Here is a 16,700-nt window from a genome sequence, read left to right as displayed (position 1 = left end):
TTGCCCATCGTAATGAAAAATGCTTGGATGGATAAGTATGAGTAAATAATATCAGGTCAGAGAAAGAAATATAATGTAAACTTCTAACAACTTAAGTAAGCACGGATAAATTGTGAAGTGCAATGCAAAATTCACGAGGGTTTCATACATTAAATAAAACCCACCAAAACAAAACACTGAATCTTCAAAGCAATTCTGCCCTTCCTGCCCGCTTCCACTACGTTTCTGGCAGCCTCCCTTCATTCCATTCCTCCAGCACAGGGAAACGATGCTATGGCGACAAAGGGTACTTCGACAAAAGTTTGGAGAGGTACCAACAACTTCCAGGAGCTTGCAACTTAGGCGATTTTAAGACGAAATCGGTGAGAAAGCTGTTAATATAGTGCAAAGTACATAATAAATGTATTCGGCCATTAATCCTGCTCACAGTCGAACCCAACACCCGAAAGAATTAAACCCTCCACGATTCTTCGGGTCTTTAAAATCTGGGCTGCAGTAATTCTAACCCTAAGCGCCCTCAGATGTGCGCATGCCCTGTTGGTGGAGCAGGGCTCTTCCTTCCTCGGGTCCGGAAGTCCCGGTTTGTTTATTAAATTACGACCGTCGTAAACTAGAATTTCCTCTACGGCTTCTTAGCTTTACGATGGCAACAAGTATGGCGGCTGCTAGTGGCAGATTTGAAAGTGCGAAGAGTATCGAAGAGCGGAAAGAACAGACCCGGAATGCCAGGGCCGAGGTGTTGCGCCAGGTATCTCTGTTTTGAGGCCTTTGTAGTTATTTAGCTTTGTGGGAGTTGAGGGTTCCCTTAAGCTAGCCCACCCACCCCTTCCCTCACCTCGTCAGTACTGAATCTCACCTTACTTTGGGTGAGGTCTCCCTGTGCAATGCCGGTAAACACTTTTGTAGCTACCGGTTTTTTAGATGTTCTGGCAGGTGCTAGATGCTCATTCTCTTTTCAGGGAGATCTTTTTTTCCCCAAGTTTCTTTACCTTTTAAGTTATCCATTCTTTATGTTTCTATCACTCGGACTGCACAATTTATAGGTCCCCTGCGGCTTTTAAGGACTCTGCCAGCATGTCTCGCAGCCTTAGTCATCGGTACTGCTGTATCTGAAATGAAATTTTCCTTTTTCAGGAACACATATAAGTCACACTTGAATAGACTCAGTTTGACATTTCCTTCTCCTGTCTCCATTAGTATCAATTCCAGGCCTACCGTAAGCTCTTACCAATCCAAACAAAGGTTAACACGAATCTCAGTATATTTAGCCTCTCACAAAAGATCGCGAAACATTGTATTTCTCTCTAAACTTCGGATACATAGAGGGAACATACAAAGAATGGAGAAAGTAAACTGCTGAATTATCTGACAATCTATTCAATATGTAAGAAATGTGGCAATGAAAGAGAAAAGTTATAGTTGGAGAGTAAGAGAGAGTTCAGTGAGGGTTTTTTTATTTTTTTTTATTTAAGTTGGAAGAGTTTTAAACCAGCTTAACTGCAAATGAGAAGGAGCCAGCAGAGAAGAGGGAGAGGAGACTCTAAAGAGAAAATGACTACAGCCGGATTTTAAAGGGGAAGAGTGGGCAATTAATCTTGGATAGGTAAAATGTTGGTATTGTTTCCTAATTTCAACATATGTAATGTGTTTGTGTGTGCGTATATATATATACACACACACACACACACACATATATATACACACACATATATATATTTATAAGTCATCCTTTTTTCTTTGGTATTTCAAGCAGTTTTTGGAGGGAGTAAGGTTCGTAAGCTGAGATAAATCTTATAGTGGAGATATGCATATAATTTGAAAAGGATCAAACTCAGCTTTGGAATTACAGGGAAAGAAAGAGAGGGTAGGAATGATTTCCTAGGAAAAACTTGCTTTGTTTGAACTGTCATTGAAGAATGAATAAAAATTACCGGTATGATCTTTTTTTTCTACAAAGATGATTCTTCCTGAAGCATTTTGGGGGCTGAGTATTGGGGTACAGGCATTGCATATTGAAGGCATGGAGGTCTAACTGTTGCAAAAGTGCAAGTATAAGGCATGGGAATGGTGAAGGGAAAAGGGATTCCAAGTCATATTGAGGTAGGGAGCTTAGAGAGAGAGGAGGGCATGAACTCAGTCCCTCGATTCTCTCTGCTTGGTAACTCAAATCACTGGAGATTGGAAATGCAGGAGGAGAGATTTTTGCTTTGTTTGTTTCTTAATGTTTTTTTCACACTGGAGAAGCAAATTCCTGGCAAGGAATAGACATTCATTCATGAGTGAATGTTTTTATATATAAATGACAGAGGTTTTTGTTTTCCTTTTTTTGTGAAAAGCAGTTGGATCAATTGCCAGTTTGTCTTTTTTTTTTTTTTTTTGGTTGTAGGCCAAAGCCAATTTTGAAAAAGAAGAAAGGCGTAAAGAACTTAAGCGACTTCGGGGTGAGGATACATGGATGCTACCTGATGTGAATGAGCGAATCGAACAATTCTCACAGGTGAATACTAACAAGTTTACTTGATGTAAGGGTTATCTGTCCTTTTTTGCACTTATTCAAGTTAATATTGGAGGAATAATTTTATAGAATGTTTTCATGAGTTACCGAATATCAATCCCATAGTTGGCGTTGCTGAATAGTTTCATTTCTTTGGCAGAAGGAAGATATTGTAATATTTTGGACATTATGACTCAAAATTTGTTGTTTGAGTTGGCTAGTAGAAGACTTAGCTTCAAATTTCTGGCCCACTATAGCAAGCTTATAGGCCTAAAAATTAATGCATTTTAAGCTTTATGTATTTATTTTATCTTATTTTTTTAGGTCTCAAGTCTGTTTTCCTATAATTTTTTTAAAAATTATTTTTAATTGACAAATAATTGTGTAAACTTATGGGGTACATGTGATGGTTTGATCTATGTATACATTGTAGAGAGATTCAGTCAAGCTAATGAACACATCCATCACCTCATCAACTTATTTTTTTGTGGTGAGAACATTAAAAGTCTATTCTTCAATGGTTTTGAAATAGACAATACATTATTATTAACTGTGGTCATCAGTAATAGATCACTAAAACTTATTTCTAGTGTCATGAAAACTTTGTACCCTTTGATCAACATCTTCCCTTTCCCTATCCCTGCTCTTTCCCCTTGCATCTTCCTATAATTTTAATTTGTGCTATCTTATTATATTTTTTATGGCCTAATAGTCTTGTATAAAATTTTGGGGGGACCATAGAAGGATATTATATGTATATGTGTTTGTGTGTATATAGATGCATATGTATACATGTTTGTGTATATATGTGTTTATTTGATTATATTTGTCACATAAATCTACAAATAAAGCCAAAATTTTCCCAGTATTTTTCTGGTAAGAAGTCTCAGTTATATGATTTATTGATAGTGCATATATTATAGAAGGTGTGTTAAGATTTCCTGAAATATTTTATTTATTTAGACATATTCTTGGTCTTATTTCATCAAAGATTTAAAGCTTTTTAGAATGTGGATTTTTTTCTCTCAAAATACATCCTTTTAAATTAAGATGAAATTAAATTCTTTTCTTGCCTGTTCAAAATGATTGTAGGAACACTCTGTGAAGACAAAGAAGAAAAACAAGCATTCAAAAAAAGCAAAGAAAGAAAAGAAAAAAAAGAGCAAGAAACAGAAATATGAAAAAAACAATGAGTCATCTGATAGCTCATCAGTAAGTATATACTAAAATTAATCAAAGCAGCTATTTGAGAACATTGTATTTGAATGTATAACTTATGGGAACTTAAAATACAAGACAACTTATAAAAGATATTACTAGTTATGATATGAAAATATCTGGGAGACATCTACTTGGAGATGTCCAGGAAATATTGGAAATGTTGATCTTGAATTTCAGAGAAAGGTTAAGAGGATAGGGATGTGATTTGGGAATTATTGCTAAGCACAGCACTGGATCTTGCGCAAGGCCTGCTATAACAATTACCTGACTACAGCCTGTGTTCACTCAAGGCCCTGGGGCTCTGCAATGAGCAGGTGGTGAAGCCAGCCAGGCCTGTGTCTTTCCCTTCAGGGTGGCAAGTTCCCCCAGGCCTGAGGTAGGTCCAGAGGTGCCATCAGGGACCCAGGTACTGGCGTCAAAAACCTTAGAAGTGTACTTGGTGTTCTGTTGAACTGTGACTGAGCTGGCGTTCATCCCATGAATAGCAGTTCTTCCCACTCTTGCCTCCCCTTTTCACAGGCAGAGGGGGTAGCCATCGCCATAGACCCACAGGTAGTACTGGCAGGCTACCACTGATGTTCCCGTAAGGCCCGAGAACTCTTCATTCAGCTGCCTGGCCTGGGACTCAGCCTTCAGGGCAGTGGGTCCCCCCTGGGCAGATCCAGAAATGCCATCCAAGAGCCAAGGCCTGGGGCTGGGGACCCCAAGATCCCTCTTGGTGTTCTACCACCCTATGGCTGAGCTGGTACCTAAGGTGCAAGACAAAGCCCCCTTTACTTTTCTCAAGCAGAAGGAGGCTCTCCCCATAGCCATCACAGCTGGGAATGTGCTGAGTCTCCCCTGAATCCAGCAAGTCTCATGTTCACAGTGAAGGCCACAATGTAGTACTTGGTTATTGGTGCTGGTTATTCAGGGCCTAAGGTCTCTTTAGTGGATGCCAGCTATGGCTGAGCTGGTATCTAAGATGCAAGACGGAGTCCTCTATTTACTCTTCTGTCTTCTCAAGCAGAAGGACAGGGTCTTTTTTGGAGCTGCACGTTGTGCAGCCTGGGGTTGGGGGAGAGGTGGTGCAAACACTCCCTTAGCTACCCCAGTTGCCGCCCCTCCGCCACCTGTCCATTTGCTTTGAGGCCAGTTTAGCACTAGGAGTCACCGAGGAATTCCACATCCTTGCTAGTACTTGGTAATGTCAGTCTTAGAATTTTTAGCTATTGTACTGTGTGTTATCTCGTGTGGTATTTCCCTGAAGAACAGGGATGTAGAGCATCATTTTAAGTCCCCATAGGGCATTCTGTGTCTTCCTTTATGAAATCTGATTTATTAAATATTTTCTTTTTTGTTTTTCATCATTTTTTCTTAGTGCTTCTGGTATCCTAATTTTTGCACACCTGAAGATTGTGATTTCTCCTGTGTTTAAGCTATTATTAAATTTTTTATTTTTTTAATTTTTTTATTTTAGAGATAGAGCCTCACTGTGTTGCACAGATTGGAGTGCAGTGGCGCCATCATGGCTCACTGCGGCCTCAAACTCGTGGGCTCAAGCAGTCCTGCTGCCTTAGCAGCCCAATTAGCTAAGACTACAGATGTAGTATGAAAAGTTGTTTTTGTAGACATAGAATCTTATGATGTTGCCAAGGCTGGTCTCGAACTTCTGGGCTCTAGTGATCTCCTGCCTCAGCCTTCCAAAGTGCTGAGATTACAGGTGTGAACCACCATGCTTGGCCTCCTATTTTTTTTCCGCTGGAAGTTTTATCGCTTTGGCTTTTTTGCTTATTTATAATCCATTAATATTTTTTATTTTTGTTATGTAGTGTCAGTTTATTTTTTTCCCACATGGATTTCCTGTTTTTCTAGCATCATTTGTTGAAAAGGCTGAATTTTCCCTATTGGAAGGAATTTTGGGAGATAGATATGTTAAAATATTCTTTCAGTCTGTTATGCACATGGTACATCTCTCTGTCCATTTATGTCTTCTTTGATTTTTCTCACAATGTTCTGAAATTTTTAGTGTAGAGGTCTTACATTTCGTTTGTTATATTTTTTTCCATTTTGTTTTCTGGAAGTGCTATTGTAAATGGAATTTTAAAATAAATGTGTTTACAGCTAGTGTATAATTATAGAAGTGATTTTGAAACAGGGTCAGAAAAAAACTGCTTTTGATGTATTTACCTTGTGTCTTGTCACCTTGTTAATATTACTAATACTAGTGTTAGCAGCTTTATTAGATTTCTTAGGATTTCTAGGTAAATGGTATGCCATGTATGAAGAATACTTTTACTTTTTTCTTTTCAATCTCTGTGCCTGTTTTATTTGTTAATTTTTGTTGCCTTATTTCCATAGCTAGGACTTAAAAATAGTGTTGAATGGAAGTGGTGAGAGTGGACATGATTGCCTTGTTCCTTATCTTAGGTGGAAAGTATTCAGGTTTTTACATTTAAGCATGATGTCTGCTGTGGGACTTTCATGTATGCCCTTTCAGATTAAGGAAATGCCATTCTATTTCTAGTTTTCTTAGAGTTTGTATCTTGAATGAGTATTGAATTTGGTAAGTGCTTTTTTTGCATTTGTAAGTGTTAAAGTTTGCCAGTGAAACTGTTTGGTCCTGGAGTTTCTTTGTGGAATGGGTTTAACCACAGAGTTAATTCCTTTAATAGGTGTGTTAAATGTTTTCTGTTTATTCTTTTTTTTTTTTTTTTTTTTTGGAGACGGAGTCTCGCCCTGTCACCCAGGCTGGAGTGCAGTGGCCCGATCTCAGCTCACTGCAAGCTCCGCTTCCCGGGTTTACGCCATTCTCCTGCCTCAGCCTCCCGAGTAGCTGGGACTACAGGCGCCCGCCACCTTGCCTGGCTAGTTTTTTGTATTTTTTAGTAGAGACGGGGTTTCACCATGTTAGCCAGGATGGTCTCGATCTCCTGACCTTGTGATCCGCCTGTCTCGGCCTCCCATAGTGCTGGGATGACAGGCTTGAGCCACTGCGCCTGGCTTTCTGTTTATTCTTGAGTTAGTTTTAGTAATTTCGGTTTTTCTGGAAATTTATTCCATAGATATTGTCAAATTTATTGTCATAAAGTTGTTTGTAATATTTTCTTTGTTCTTTTGATGTTTACAGAATCCACAGTGACATCCCCTGTTTCATTACTGATTTTGGTAATTTCTATTTTCTCTTTGTTTCCTCCATCAGTCTATCTTGAGGCTTATCAGTTCTATTAATCTTTATTTATTGCCTTTTAGTTTCTTTGAATTTTCTCTGGTTATATTTTCTGTTTCATTGATTTAAACTGTATTTATTCTTTGTGAATACTCATTTTGTGTTTAATGTGCTCTTTTTTTTTCTAACTTTCTAAGATGAATGCATCGCCATTAATTCGAAATCTTCTTTTCTAATATGTGTTTATTTTATGAATTTTTCTCTTAGCATTGTTGTATCTCTATGTAACTTTGATGTTATATTTTCATTGCTGTCCCATCCAAAATATTTTTTACTTCACTTTTTCTTACTCATGGATATATATGAGTTTTTAAACTTCCAGATATTTGATTTTACTAGTCTTCTTTTGGGTTATCGACTTTGAATTTAATTATTTTATTATACTCTGTATAATTTCAGTTTTTAAAAAGTTTTTGAGACATTTTATTTTCTAGCCTATCTTTCTTGGTGAAAATTCCATATGTATTTGAAATGAGTATGTATTCTGCCGTTGTTAGGTATAGTGTTTTATAAATTTCAATTAGGAAAAGTTGATTTATAGTAGTAAGTTTAGTGTTAATGATTTTCTGTTCACCTGTTCAGTCAGTTACTGAGAAAATAGTATTGAAATCTCTTAATTGTTTTGTGGATTTTACCTATTTCTGCTTTCAGTTTTGTCAATTTTTGCCTTAGGTATTTTGAAGCTTTATTAGGTACATAGACGGCTCCTTGACGAATTGACTATTGTTATGAAGTTTTCCTCTATCTTTGGTAATACTCTTGTCTGAAGTCTGTGGTGTCTTATATTAATAAAGCCTCTTCAGTTTTCTTTCTTTGTGTGTTTTCATCATCTTTTCAAAATTCTTTTAGTTTTAATGTATCTTTTTTATATATTGAAAGTGTATTTCTTGTAAGCAGTGTATAATTGGGTCTTGCTTTTTTTAGCTAGCCTATCAATTTCTTCTTTTTTATTTTATTGATTGATTAACAGAGTCTTGGTTTGTTGGCCAGGCTGGAGTGCAATAGATCACTGCAGCTTCAACCCCTCAGGCTCAGGTGACCCTCCCACCTCAGCCTCGTGAAAGCTGGGACTACAGGGGTGCACTACAACATCCGGAATATGAGTTTTAAGTATATATGAGTTTTAACATTTCCAGATATTTGTGGATTTTATTAGGTTTTTTGGTTATGGACTTTGGATTTCATTATTATTTTGTTATACTCTGTATAATTTCAGTTTTTAAAATGTTTTTGAGACATTTTATATTTTAGCCTATGATCTATATATATTTTGTAGAGAGGTGGTTTTGCCATGTTACCCAGGCTGGTCTCAAAGGCTTGGTCTTAAGCAGTCCTCCCACCTTGGACTCCCAAAGTGCTGGGATTACAAATGTGAGCCACTGCACCTGGCCTCTTTTTTTTTTTAAGATGGAGTTTCACATTGTCACCCAGGCTGAAGTGCAGTGGTGCAGTCTCGGCTCACAGCGCTTACTTTTCAATTAGGTGTTTTTTGTGCTCTCTAATCTGGTAGCTATATATGGCTTTTAAATTTTTAATTAAAATTTGTTAAAATTCTATCAGCCAAATTTATGTGGCTACTATATTGGACAGTATAGGTATAGAAAAATTCTGTTGAATAGTACTGGTTTGGATTGTTTATGTTTAATGTAATAATTGATATGGATAAGTTTAAGTCTACCATCTTGTTATTCCATATCTATTTTTTGTTTGTTCTTTTTTCCTTTGTTCCTTCCTTTTCCTGCCTTCTTTTGGATTAAGTGTTTTTTAGCATTCCATTTCATCTCTGCTATAGGCTTGCTAGGTATACCTTATTTATTTTTAATGACTGCTTTAAGTCTTATGCATGTTTTAACTTACCATACTCGACTTTCAAATAATATATAATTTTGCTTTTATAATTAGACCTTCTCCAAAATATATTCCATTTTCTCCTACCATATTTTTTGCTATTGTTGTCATATATTTTACTTCTACATTTGTTATAAACTCACATTGTTTGTAATTTTTAATGTCATTCTTTTTATTTTAACTTTAGTCAGTTATCTTTTAAATAAGTTACACACGTGAAAAAAGTCTTTTATATTTACCCACAGATTTATCATCTCTGATACTCTTTATTATTTTATGTAGGTCTGAATTTCTGTCTAATACCATTTTTCTTTTGTCTGTAGAACTTCCATTAATGTGTACTATAATATAGATTTGCAGACATTGAATTCTCTCAGCTTTTGTTTGAAGATTTCTTTTATTTCATCTCCATTCTTTATTTTTTTCTTTTACCACAAACTCAGAAGTTCTTACTAGCAATCTTCATTTTTCAGATACTTTGCTAGACACAGAATTTTAAGTTTATAGTGTTGTCTTTTTTTTTTTTTTTGCACTGTAAAATGTCATCCCGTTGTCTTCTGGTTTGGATTGTACATACTGAGAATTCTGTAGTCATTTTAATCTTTTTTTCTCTGTATATAATGTGCCTTTTTATTCTGGATGCTTTTAGGGCTTTTTTTTCATCATTATTTTTCAGTGACTCAGTTGTGATATGTCTTGGTGTTGATTTCTTTGTGTTTATTCTGCTGTTTTAGTTCATTTGTGCTGCTATTCCAAAACAAACTGGGTGGATTATAAGTGACAGAAACTTACGTCTCACAGTTTGGGAGGCTAGAAAGTCTAAGATCAAGGTGCTGGCAGATTTTGTGTCTTTTGAGGGTTCAGTTCCTTGAGATGGCTGTCTTCTCAGTCTAACCTCATATGGCAGAAGGGAGCGCTCTTGCGCTGTGTTTTATAAGGGCACTAATCCCATTCCCAGTCATCTCCCAAAGGCCTTACCTCCTCCTGTCATCGTCTTGGGGGTCAGGATCTCAACATAAGAATTTGGTGGGGGACACAAACATTCAGAGTGTAGCATCTGCCTTAGGTTCATTATGCTGCTTTGATTTGTGACTTTACAGTTTCCATCAAATGTGAAACTTTCAGGCTATTTGTTTCGAAGTTTTTTTTCTGTTCCCTCTCATTTTGGTAGTCTCCTTAAAATAATGTCTCACAGGTTGATGAACTTGTGTTCACTTTCTTTTTAGCCTTTTTCCTTTCTATGCTTTGAGTTGGGTGTATTTTATTGCTATGTCATGAGCTTCAGGTTCACTGGGCTTTTTTTTTTGAGATGGAGTCTCGCTCTGTTGCCAGGCTGGAGTATAGTGGTGCCATCAGCTCACTGCAACCTCCACGTCCTGGGTTGAAGCGATTCTCGTCCCTCAGCCTCCCAAGTAGCTGGGATTACAGATGGCCACCACCACGCCCAGCTAATTTTTTGTATTTTTAGTAGAGACGGGGTTTCACCATGTTGACCAGGATGGTCTCCATCTTCTGATGTCGTGATCTGCCTGCCTCAGCCTCCCAGAGTGCTGGGATTACAAGCGTGAGCCAGTGTGCCTGGCCCACTGGCCTTTTCTTTTCTGTGTCTAGCTTACTATTACCACTATCCAGTGATATTTTCATTTCAGGTACTGTTATTTTATCTTTTTTTGTCATTAGAAGTTTCATTTGGATCTTTTTAATGTTTTTCAGTTTATCTCCTCATTATGTTTACATTTTCCCTTTCTTGAACATATTTATGATAGCTGTGTTAAAGTCTTGGTTTGCTATTTTATTCTCTCTTGTTTTTTCCTGTTCTGTTTCAATTATCTCTTCAATCATTTCAAGAGAATGATTTTTCTCTTGAATATGGGTCACATTTGCTTGCTTCTTTGAATGTCTAGTAACTTTTAATTGGATGCTGAACCTTATGAAAGTTATATTGTGACTGCTAAATTTTGTTGACCTCTTTAGAGGGTATTGAGTTTTCTTTTGGCAGACAGTTAATTACTTGTGAATTAGCTTAATCCTTTTCAAGGCTTGTTTTTAAGTTTTGTTCTTATGCATCTAGAATAGCTTTACTCTAGGGCTGGTTTAACCTTTCTACTAAGGCATGACTCTTGTGGGTTCTCTGCTGATTGTCATGGATGTTCAGCGAGGTTTCTTTATTCTGGATGGTAGGAACTACAATGTCTTCAAGCCGCTTGTGAGCTCTGGGGATTGTTCTGCTTACAGCTCTTTGGTAATTGTTTTCTCCATGGTAATTTTTCTTTGCCTGACCTTGTGGACTCTCATCTTCAGCATGTTCAGCTTGGTCTTTCTTTAAAGACTCCACGCGTCCTTTAAGTAGATTTCTGGCACTCTTTCTCTGTGTAGCTTCCCAACTGTACTTTGTCTCAGCCTTCACAAAGTTCAAATTCTGTGTCCTTGGCTCAGTGATGTTTTCATGTTCTGCTTGGGTTACCCTACTATGCCACAGTCTAGAATGTGCCTTTAGACAAAAAGCTGTAGAGATTGTAGTGTTCATTTTTATTCCAATTTGTATATATTTCTAGTCTGATGCCATTTACTTTGTCATGGACAGAAGCAGAAGTCCTCAGGGTCCCTTGATTTTTGCTGGTAGCACTTTCCTGTCTTAGTTCCACCTTCTAGGTTTTGACCACTAGATAGAATTAGGGGTGTGGTTAATTCTGAAGGCTGCACAAGAGAAGAAGAGCCCTGAAGGCTGTGTTAGGTCAGGAGGTGTATTAAGCTTGATTGTTAATGAGTTCAAGGTAAAATGGAGATAGAAGCTAAAATTAGCAAGAGAACTGAAGTCGTAGCATGGGGAGCATTAATTTTGCTGAAGTGGTAAGGTGAGCGAATGCATAATTATGAAAATGAGTATAGGTTGCTGCTTAAAGTTTCTGACTGGTGCTATTGAAAGAGTAGAAAAAGGCATTTCAGTTAATTTCAGCTTGCATTTATCAAATGCTTATTATTTGCCAGACACTGTTCTGGACATGGGGAATATAAAAACATTTTTTTTAAATCTTTGGGAAACTCATTTCCTAATTGGATAGATACACAATGTTAATAATGTGATTTTGTAGTAGATTTTGTAGAAGATGATGATGGCTTTATTTTCTATTGTTACTGAGTTTAGCATGCCATCTAACATGATGCCATGGTAGTACAGGGTATTAAGAGGGATTTCATTTGCTAACTTGTTGACAAAGTGATGCTTGAATTGAGACTAGATAGATTAGTAAGCATTAGGCAAATAAAGGTGTGCTTGGCATTTCGTGCATAAGGAATTGTGAGAGCAGAGACATGGAAGTATGAAATAATATGAATGTGAGTGTGTATGTATGTGAATATAACTATAAGCAAATTTGATAGTACTAAATTATAAAACAAGAGGAGGGGATGAATGGAGATGAAACTGTAAGAATTGATAGGGCCTTATAAAACAAGAGCTTTGACTTTATTCAGGGAATGTATCATCTAATTAGGTTCAGCTGCATTTATTAGAAAATCTCAGAATAGCCATTGATTATACAATATAGAAGTTCATTTTTCTCTTGTGTGAAATAAGTCAGGTAGAAAGTCTAGGGCTGGTGTGGTCTTCTGGAACCCAGGCTTCTGTTGTCTTGCTTTTCCATCATCCTTACAATATTACCTCTTAGTTCAGATAACAGGAAAGAGGATGCTCTTTTTTTTTCTTAACTTGACTTCCCAGAAAGTCCCATAAAATACTTTTGTTTACATCTAAATGGACACTTGATCATAAGGCTTTACTTTCTAGCATGGAAAGTATATTACTTCTCCAAATAAAATGAGATTCTGTTGGTAGGAAAGAAGAGGAATAACTAGCAGTCTTTGTGCTGGAAAAACCTAGAAGAGAAGTACAGTGGTCAGATGTTCCCTTTATATTACTCCAAATGTATTTGGGGTGAAGGGTTGGAGAAAGAAGGGGAACAGGAAAGACTGGAGTCCAGAAGACTAATTTGGTCTCCTGGAATCAATTGTCTAGATGAGAGATAAGATCTGATCTAGGGCTGCTACTTTAAGGATCAAAGAAGAGAATATTGGTTTGGTATTTTGGTTGCAGGTAACAGAAACTAAATTTAAACTGGCTTTTGCAAAAAGGAGGGTTTATTATGAGAGTACAAAATTCTCATAGGACATATAGATGCAGAAAGGCAGCTAGGCTTCAAGAATAGCTGGAATTAGAATTGTGAATGGTTTTTGCAATTTTCTTGCCGTTTTTCATTTCCCCTACCCTGAGTTCTAGTTTTAAAAATTTTTTTTGCTGATTTCTATTTCTCATGACAGAAATGGGCTCTTCCAGTGCCTTTCCAGTTCTTAGTTTTAGATGAGCCCATTCTGACCTGATTTTAGATTCCTGAGGAATGGCTCAGGTTGATATGAATCGGGTCGGGTACCTACCTTTGAACTAATCAGTAGTGGCCAGGGATAGAGGTAGGCTTCTGTGGTAATCATGTATTCACTGTATGGTATATTTGATAAATATTTTAGAAATGAAAATGGTAGGCTTGAATGTGTGAGGTAACATGATCCTGAGTTTCTGACTTGGTTAAGTGGGTGGTTGTTCCAGATAACTCAGTTCAGTAATATACAAGGAGAAGTAGATTTTGTAGAGGAAGACGATGGCTTTATTTTCTATTCTTACTGAGTTTAGCATGCCTTCCAACTACAGTAGATAATTAGTCAGTGAAACTTTGGTTAGACAAATTTGAAAAATATCAGCACAATTGATTGTAGTTCAGGCCATCAGAATGGATTTAACGACCCAAAGGGAATGTTTACAGATTAAAAAATCTCATGGGCAAAGAATGGAACCCCAAATAACGTGGATATTTAAGGGCTGAGCAAAGGAGGAAGAGTTCATGAAGGAAATGGAGAAGAAACTAAGAGTGGGAGAGCTGAGAGGTGTCATGGAAGCCAGGAAAGTGAGTCATCAACAGAGTTGTATTGAGCAGAGAGGTCTAGGGAGCTGAAGACTGAAATGTTTTGTTGAATTCGGCACAGTGGAAGCCATTGGTGAGTTTGGAGATGTTTCAGTAGATTCATGGGGACAGTAGATATATTGTACGGTTTTGAGAAAATGTATGACAGTGAGAGTGTGAAGGCAGTGCATGTAGACTACTCTTTCAAGAAATTCATCTTAGAATGGAAGCTGGAAGATTAATTCCTGCTAGAGGAGGAATATGTAGGGTCAAGGAAGGTCCCTCTTCCCTCCTTAAAAAAAAAAAAGGATGGGAAATGCTTGAGCATATTTCCAGGCCATTAGGGATCTTTGGTTGATGCCGTGAGAGGAGAAGATAATTGGTGGAGCAAGGTACTGGAGGAACAGAAAGAGTTGGTATCAAAATCTTCAGAGCAGGATCTGCCTTAAACGGGAGGAGTTAACCGGAAATAAGGATAGGCACAGCCAGCCATAAATGTGTTGGGGGTGGGTAGGAAGATAAGGTGGCCCCAGTTTTCTTGATGAGGTAAGAGAAGACATCATTTGCTGAGAATATGGGAATTGGTATAAAGCTCCAGGAGGGTGTTGAAGAAGATAATGTTATCTGCAGTTTTAGATCAAGGGAAATCTCAAAATGTGAAACTTAGGGCAAACAGCAAACTCGTTTACCTGGGTGTTGTTTCCCCTGTTCTAGTGAAGCAGAGATGTGAGTAACTACTTGATGTTGGTAGTCTCTGAAGCTCTGCGCTGAAGTGTGTTATCTACTTGGCAGTTCCCATTTTTGTTTTGTTTTTTTTTTGCCTTCTCTTGGCTTGATAATAAATGGATAAGAAAATAAAAATAATTTGGTTGTGTTTTGTGGGTTTAACTCAAGCTAGTGGGTTTATATGCTTTTTTTTATTTAAAATTTCTTTATTATTATTTTTTTTTGAGACAGAGTCTCTGTGGCCCAGGCTGGAGTGCAGTGGCACGATCTCAGCTCACGGCAACCTCCGCCTCCTGGGTTCAGGTGATTCTCCTGCCTCAGCCTCCTGAGTATCAGGGATTACAGGCATGCGCCACCATGCTTGGCTAACTTTTTTGTATTTTTAGTAGAGATGGGTTTCACCATGTTGGCTAGGCTGGTCTTGTACTCCTGACCTCAAGTAATACGCCTGCCTCAGCCTCTCAAAGTGCTGAGATAACAGGTGTGAGCCACTGCACCTGGCTCTTTAAAATTTCAATGTCATCTTGTAAAGGGGAAATACAGTGTAAGAATTTGTTTCTAGGATGTTGAATTTCTACCACTTAACAGCACAGAATTTTTATATCAAAGTATGCAAATTTGAGATTTTCACTTACATGCTAAATGTTCTTAGAGCTCTGAAGATGAGTGGGTTGAGGCTGTTCCATCCCAGACTCCTGACAAGGAAAGGGCCTGGAAAGTGAAAGACGAAAAGTCAGAAAAAGATGACACCCAAATTATCAAGGTAAGTAAGCCACTTGATGCCTTTTCCCTTTTCCTTTTCCCTTTCCTTTCCCTTTTCCCCTTTCCCCTTTCCCCTTTCCCCTTTCCTTTCCTTTCCTTTCCTTTCCTTTCTTTTCCTTTCCTTTCCTTTTTCCTTTCCTCTTTCCTTTCCTTTCCTCTTTCCTTAACTTTCCCCTTTCCTTAACTTTCCTCTTTCCTTAACTTTCCTTCCCTCTCCCTCTCTCCCTTTCTCCCTCTTTCCCTGTCTCCCTGTTTCCCTATCTCCCTCTCTCCCTTCCTATTTTAGAGACAGGGTCTCACTCTGTTGCCCAGGCTGGGCTGCAGTGGCACAATCAGAGCTCTTCGCAGCCTAACCCTCCCAGGCTCAAGTAGTCCTCCCACCTTGACCTCCCTGGTAGCTAGGTCCACAAGTGTGTGCCACCACTCCTGGCTAATTTTTTATTTTGTGTAGAGATGGGGTCTCCCTTTGTTACTAGACTGGTCTCGAACTCCTGAGCTCAAGCAGTCCTCCCACCTCAGCCTCCCAAAGTGCTAGCATTAGAGATGTGAGCCACCACACCTAGCATACCACTTGATTTTAAAGAAAGAAGTAGGCGGGCGGAGCAAGATGGCCGAATAGGAACAGCTCCAGTCTCCAACTCCCAGCGCGAGCGACACAGAAAACCGGTGATTTCTGCATTTTCAACTGAGGTACTGGGGTCATCTCACTAGGGAGTGTCGGACAATCGGTGCTGGTCAGCTGCTGCAGCCCGACCAGTGAGAGCTGAAGCAGGTCGAGGCATCGCCTCACCTGGGAAGCGCAAGGGGGAAGGGAATCCCTTTTCCTAACCAGGGGAACTGAGACACACAACACCTGGAAAATCGGGTAACTCCCACCCCAATACTGCGCTTTAGGCAAACGGGCACACCAGGAGATTATACCCCACACCTGGCTGGGAGGGTCCCACGCCCACGGAGCCTCCCTCATTGCTAGCACAGCAGTCTGCGATCTAACCGCAAGGCAGCAGTGAGGCTGGGGGAGGGGCGTCCGCCATTGCTGAGGCTTAAGTAGGTAAACAAAGCCGCTGGGAAGCTTGAACTGGGTGAAGCTCACAGCAGCTCAAGGAAACCTGCCTGTCTCTGTAGACTCCACCTCTGGGGACAGGGCACAGCTAAACAACAACAAAAAAAACAGGAGAAACCTCTGCAGACGCAAACAACTCTGTCTGACAGCTTTGAAGAGAGCAGTAGATCTCCCAACATGGAGGGTGAGATCAAAGAAGGGACAGACTGCCTGCTCAAGTGGGTCCCTGACCCCTGAGTAGCCTAACTGGGAGACATCCCCCACTAAGGGCAATCTGACACCCCACACCTCACAGGGTGGAATACACCCCTGAGAGGAAGCTTCCAAAGTAAGAATCAGACAGGTACACTTGCTGTTCAGCAATATTCTATCTTCTGCAACCTCTGCTGCTGATACCCAGGCAAACAGGGTCTGGAGTGGACCTCA

At 38.8% G+C, this 16,700-nt stretch overlaps 1 protein-coding gene across 1 annotated transcript in view; it reads left to right on the top strand.

The window, feature by feature from the left end:
* The first annotated feature begins 605 nt into the window (after positions 1-605).
* CWF19L2 (CWF19-like 2, cell cycle control (S. pombe)) overlaps positions 606-16,700 on the top strand; it is a 136,663-nt gene continuing 120,568 nt past the window's right edge. Inside the window, exons 1-4 of the mRNA XM_011926659.1 lie at positions 606-748; positions 2,387-2,497; positions 3,587-3,706; positions 15,102-15,212. Coding sequence (XP_011782049.1) covers positions 644-748; positions 2,387-2,497; positions 3,587-3,706; positions 15,102-15,212 — 447 coding nt within the window. The 5' untranslated portion in view covers positions 606-643. The remainder of the gene's footprint in view (positions 749-2,386; positions 2,498-3,586; positions 3,707-15,101; positions 15,213-16,700) is intronic.

This window comes from Colobus angolensis, unplaced genomic scaffold (assembly GCF_000951035.1).
Source record: "Colobus angolensis palliatus isolate OR3802 unplaced genomic scaffold, Cang.pa_1.0 Scaffold7, whole genome shotgun sequence".
Classification (NCBI taxonomy): domain Eukaryota; kingdom Metazoa; phylum Chordata; class Mammalia; order Primates; family Cercopithecidae; genus Colobus; species Colobus angolensis.
Note: the sequence above shows the minus strand (reverse complement) of the source record. Positions and strands in the feature narration are given on the sequence as shown.